Source organism: Rana temporaria, chromosome 1, assembly GCF_905171775.1.
Source record: "Rana temporaria chromosome 1, aRanTem1.1, whole genome shotgun sequence".
NCBI lineage: Eukaryota > Metazoa > Chordata > Amphibia > Anura > Ranidae > Rana > Rana temporaria.
The window spans coordinates 232,209,891-232,215,890 of record NC_053489.1 but is presented as its reverse complement, the minus strand read 5'-3'; the positions used below and the strand labels follow the sequence as shown (position 1 = coordinate 232,215,890).

The 6,000-nt window shown below is 42.9% G+C and overlaps 1 protein-coding gene across 1 annotated transcript in view; it reads right to left on the bottom strand.

Annotated features, from left to right (window-relative positions):
- Positions 1-434: 434 nt before the first annotated feature.
- The window catches only part of LOC120937923 (sodium-dependent serotonin transporter-like), a 71,841-nt gene continuing 66,275 nt past the window's right edge, over positions 435-6,000 (bottom strand). The window contains exons 12-13 of the mRNA XM_040351483.1: positions 5,213-5,380; positions 435-906 (exon numbers count right to left, since the gene is read on the bottom strand). Of these exons, the coding sequence (XP_040207417.1) occupies positions 826-906; positions 5,213-5,380 (249 nt within the window). The 3' untranslated portion in view covers positions 435-825. The remainder of the gene's footprint in view (positions 907-5,212; positions 5,381-6,000) is intronic.

Genomic DNA, 6,000 nt, shown 5'->3' with positions numbered 1-6,000 from the left:
CTCCACTGACAGATTTACACCTGTGCACTCAGTAGTCTATTTGGCCTCGTACACGCGATAGGTTAACCAGAGGACACCGGTCTGATGGACCGTTTTCATCGGTCAAAACCGAACGTGTGTGGGCCCAATAGGTTATTTAACCTTCGGTTAAAAAAAAGCCAACTTGCTTTAAATTTAACCGATGGATTCCTAACCAATAGGTCAAAACCGATTGTTAGTAGGCACAACCATCGGTTAAAAATCCACGCATGGTCAGAATCAAGTCGACGTACGCTTGGAAGCATTGAACTTAATTTTTTTCAGCACGTCGTTGTGTTTTACGTCACCGCGTTCTGACACAATCGTTTTTTTAACCGATGGTGTGTAGGCGCGACGGACCCTCAGTCAGCTTCATTGGTTAACCGATGACAACGGTTCTTCAGACCGTTCTCATCGGATGGACTGATCGTGTGTACAAGGCTTTAGTGGACAGTGACAGGTTAACTTAAAGTTCAAAGAAAGATGTGAGAATGACTAAAATACAAAAAAAAAAAAAAATGATGGATGCTTCCTTTGCACATTCCTTATAATGCAAGCAGATACACAAGAGAAAAAACTGTATATTACAGCTCATTGTGACAATTTTACTAGAATGCATCATCTTTCAAATGTTAACAAGTATATAAAATAACTGATGTTTCTTCTCGTTACTCCGGCAGCTATATCTCATTAGTACCACTCTTAGTAAATCCCCCTGGAGAGGAGAGAAGCCCATATAAAGCACCATTGATGGATTCTCTTTCATGATAGATGCTTCTGCCACCCATTGGCACTGGATGTGAAGAACTATGGGGCCATCGTCATGCACAGGGAATCGGGCTGATGATCTCTTATGGTATTTTCAGGTCGTATGCATACTGCAAGCCTCTGGAAAGAATAAAAGTGTTTAAAACATAGTCCATTTAGCAAAAATATCATGGCTCAGTTATACAGACTGTGTAAAGGGAGCTCTTGCCCATGGCAACACATCACATTTAGGTAAAATGTACAGATGCCTAAATCTCATTTTTGTGCCATGACTCAGGTCCTTCACATCACAGCCGCCTTTACATCAAGGTCCTCAGTTCCCTCTTTCACATTACAACCCCCTCCTCCTCACATCACAGCCCCCTCCTTACCACAGCTCGCCCTCTCAAATCACAGACCCCCCCCCCTCACTTACATCACAGCTCCCCATTAAACCACAGTCCTCACTGCAGTTACAACACTTCCCTCTTCTCAGTCCTACCACAGCACACAGAGGGCAGGAGGCCCAGCGCGGTGGATTACTCTTCTGTATGTATTTTCCCTCCTGCCGTAGTTGTTGCTGCTGTTCAACTTACAGCAGGGAAGAAGGTGAGAGATACAGAAGTAGAAACAAGAAAAAAATGATCTGGAACATACACCGTGGCCCACCTCCATCCCGGGTTATGCATATAAAGACAAAAAAAGAGTGGTCATGGGACTTTAAATGAGGTGGGTCGCAGACTAGGCACAACTAGGATACAATTGATAATTTATTCTAAATTCATGATATACAAAAATACGTCCAAATATATGTAATATATCTATGCAAAAAGTCATATAAACATTACCAGTAAAAAGATCCATATATAATAAAACACTATACATATATAATAGTCATGAGGATATCACAACAAAATGCACAATTGGTCCATAAATTAATAAATGTATTGTAGTATCTATAGATCTCTACGCGTTTCGTGGATCTCACTAGGGTCCACTCATCAGGAGTTTGATGCAGCAATTCATCTATGAAAAACAAAAAATTGTGTATATATAATAATCGTCCAAAAAAAATGTTGTTGCATTTTCTTGTGATATCTTCATGACTATTGTATACGTATAGTGTTTTATTATACTGTATAGGGATCTTTTTATTGCTAATGTTTATACGACTTTTTGCATAGATATATTACATATTTGATGTATTTTTGTATATCACAAATGTATAATAAATTATCGATTGTATCCTATTTGTGCCTAGTTTGTGACCCATCTCATTTAAAGTCCCATGACCACTCTTTTTGTCTTTATATAGAGAGATACAGAAGGTCTACACTGAGAGCAGGGGCTACCCAACTCTTCTTGTTAACAAGAGAGTAATTCGTTGCTAGAACCACCCTGTGTCTTAGCAACCCTTCACCCACTGGTTAATTTGAAAGGTGGGGGCAGCTTCTGCTTCTTATGTACATAGACCTGCCATATCTTCTGCCCTCTTACCTGCTGTAAGTTTAACAGCAGCGGCGGCCTCCTGCCCCCTGCTGTGCTTTGCGTTTTAACAGCAGCAGTGGGGGAGGAGTCCACTCAGGCTGCTAAGTGGTGCCTGCGTGGTTCGGACAGGACTATCACTCTGTCCGTGTCTGGACTGTGGTCCACCATTTAGTGAAGCTTGTTCTACAGCATGTATCCATGCATCTATATTTTTTTCATGTTGTTCAGGTAGTTCTCCACCTCTCAAAGGTTTCCTACTCCCGACTTTACCCATAATATAACCCTTAAAGCAAACCTGTGCTTTGCCTATGCAGTGTAAAAAGCAACAGGTTCACTTTAAAGCCCATCCAGCAGCACATACTTTTCCTTCAATTCCTCAATGCTTTTCTCAGCCAGTGGGTGCAATAGAAAAAAAGCCTATGAGTTGGAGCTTTCATAGGGCTGAGCTTTGTCTCCTCACACCCAAATGACAGTGCTGGGCCAATCACTAAGTGCATGTTACATAAGAGGAAGGCGAGTGAATCCAATGCTCCTCCATACATGAAAGCAATGGATATTTTCTTCACTCCTGGTAGTGGATGGGGCAACAAGCAGTCCTGTTGTAGCAGGTACTGCCTACGATTAGTAAGAATTTGGTTAGAAGTAGGGTTGTCCAGATACCAGTATCGGTATCGGGACCGATACCGAGTATTTGCGGGAGTACTCGTACTCGCGCAAATACCCCCGATACCTAAATAGAATACTTCCCCCCCCGCCGCTGCCGCCGCATCGCGCCGCCGCATCGAGGGACATGGCTAGAGGGACATTGCTGCATATGTGAGGGACATGGCTGCATATGTGAGGGACATGGCTGCATATGTGAGGGACATGGCTAGAGGGACATTGCTGCATATGTGAGGGACATGGCTAGAGGGACATTGCTGCATATGTGAGGGACATGGCTAGAGGGACATGGCTGCATATGTGAGGGACATGGCTAGAGGGACATGGCTGCATATGTGAGGGACATGGCTAGAGGGACATGGCTGCATATGTGGGGGACATGGCTGCATATGGGGGGGACATGGCTGCATTTGGGGACACATTTAAAAAAAGTATCGGTATTCGGTATCGGCGACTACTTGAAAAAAAGTATCGGTACTTGTACTCGGTCCTAAAAAAAGTGGTATCGGGACAACCCTAGTTAGAAGTAGGGATGAGCCAAACACCCCCCGTTCGGTTCGCACCAGAACCTTCGAACGGACCAAACATTTGCGCGAACATTTAGAACCCCATTGACGTCTATGGGACTCGGACGTTCGAATTCAAAAGTGCTCATTTTAAAGCCTAATATGCAAGTTATTGTCGTAAAACATCTTTGAGAACCCGGGTCTTGCCCCAGGGAACATGAATCAATGGAAAAAAAGTTTTAAAAACGGTCGTTTTTTCAGGAGCAGTGATTTTAATGATGCTTAAAAAAAAAAAAAAAAATTCCTTTAAATATTGTACCTGCTGGGTGTCTATAGTATGCCTGTGAAAACGTCTTTGAGAACCCAGGTCTTGCCCGAGGGAACATGTATCAATGGAAAAAAAGTTTTAAAAACGGTCGGTTTTTTTCATCATTGGTATCATTGGTATCCAATTCAGGACTCCTGAAAAAGTAATTTTTTTTTTTTTTTTTTTATTTAAGCATCATTAAAATCACTGCTCTTGAATCTTTAGGTGCAAACTACAGAGCACAAGTGCAGTACACACCAAGAAGTTTAGGTGCAAACTACAGAGCACACTTGCAGTATACACCAAGTAGGTTTAGGTGCAAACTATAGAGCACAACTGCAGTAAACACCAGGTAGGTTTAGGTGCAAAGTAATGAGCAAACTTGCAGTATACACCAAGTGGGTTTAGGTGCAAAGTAATAAGCACACTTGCAGTATACACCAAGTGGGTTTAGGTGCAAAGTAATGAGCACACTTGCAGTATACACCAGGTGGGTTTAGGTGCAAAGTAATGAGCAAACTTGCAGTATACACCAAGTGGGTTTAGGTGCAAAGTAATGAGCAAACTTGCAGTATACACCAAGTGGGTTTAGGTGCAAAGTAATGAGCACACTTGCAGTATACACCAAGTGGGTTTAGGTGCAAAGTAATGAGCACACTTGCAGTATACACCAAGTGGGTTTAGGTGCAAAGTAATGAGCACACTTGCAGTATACACCAAGTGGGTTTAGGTGCAAACTAATGAGCACACTTGCAGTATACACCAAGTAGGTGCACTGAGCACACGGGCAATACAACACGTGAGAAGAACACTGCTGCTAACACAATCAACTGCCTGACAGATTAGGAAGAACTAATCTAACTAAACTATACAGTGTATAAATATATGTACAACACCTAGGATGTATATATATCCTCTACACACTGTAAATTTAACTGACTAGCCTGCCTGCTCTATCTAGCTAGAAAAAAAGACAATCTCTCTCTCTCTCTGTCTGATCAGTAACCAGCGCCCTGAGCCATAATTGGCCAAAGCCACCCTGGCTTTGGCCAATTACGGCTCTCTTTACTGACGGCGCTGTGATTGGTCAAGCATGCTTGGCCAATCATAAGCAAGCAATGCCGCAGTGAATTATGGGCCGTGGCGCGTCACTCGAATTCGGCGCGAACGACCCGTTTTGTTCTTATTTAGACGAACGATCGAACATACAATGTTCGAGTCGAACATACGTTCGACTCGAACTCGAAGCTCGTCCCTAGTTAGAAGCTGGTGCAGTGGTACAGCTCAAAAGATGAGCAAAACTAAAAAAAAATGTTTGTGTAACTATGTGTTAAGGGATTCTAGAGCCTTTGAGACACAAATGAAATTAAATGAAAGACAACATTTTTTTGTCTTTCATTTCTATTTTAAACTGAATGGGTTGTTTTACAAGGTGAGGGTTTACATATACTTTAAGTAGTAAATTAGTTTATAGAGCATTCACCTGTTTGAGTGACCCTGGAGTCCATACTAGTTTGTAAACCATATAAACAGGAATCCAGATAAAGGATGAAGCTCCAATGAGGTATCCAACAGTAATGGTCCATTCTGGATACTTGTAATCAAATAGCATCAAAGGTGGCTGATCCATGAATGAGCTCACTATGATAAACTGATGAGAAAGAGACTACAGTTACATACATTACAAAGACCTGAGTTACAGAGCACTGCTTCCATATGGCACATTTGTAAAACAGATACTGTAACTGTGCTTTTACATGTAAAATAGTTTTGAAACATGAAAGTATTTGTCTTTTTCTTAACACCACTTTCAACCAGGGATGGACTGGCCATGGGGACTACCGGAAGATTACCAGTGGGCCGATGGCTCAGTGGGCTGGTCGGAGGTCCACGGTGATCTACCCGTCAATCGCAGACAGCTGGCGCCTGATGGCTAGATCAAGATTAGCCATCATGCAGAGTTGTGCAGGAAGCGTGTGTTCTCTCTCAAGTCATGCTGCGGCTGCTCCCCGCCCCCCAGGTGGCCCCTCCTCACTTCTCTTCTCGTCCATCCCCATTTGCTTGTGACATCATCTGGGATGGACGAGAAGAGAGGAGGGGCCACCGGGGGGCAGGGAGCAGCCGCAGAGAAAACACACACTTCCTGCGCTACTCTGCAGGCTGGCTGGTAAACGATGTGCCTTAATGTGTGATAGGTAGGGGGCGCTAGTGACAAAAAAATTTAAAGTAGTAGCAATTACAAATAAATGTGATAACAATTGAAAATAAACA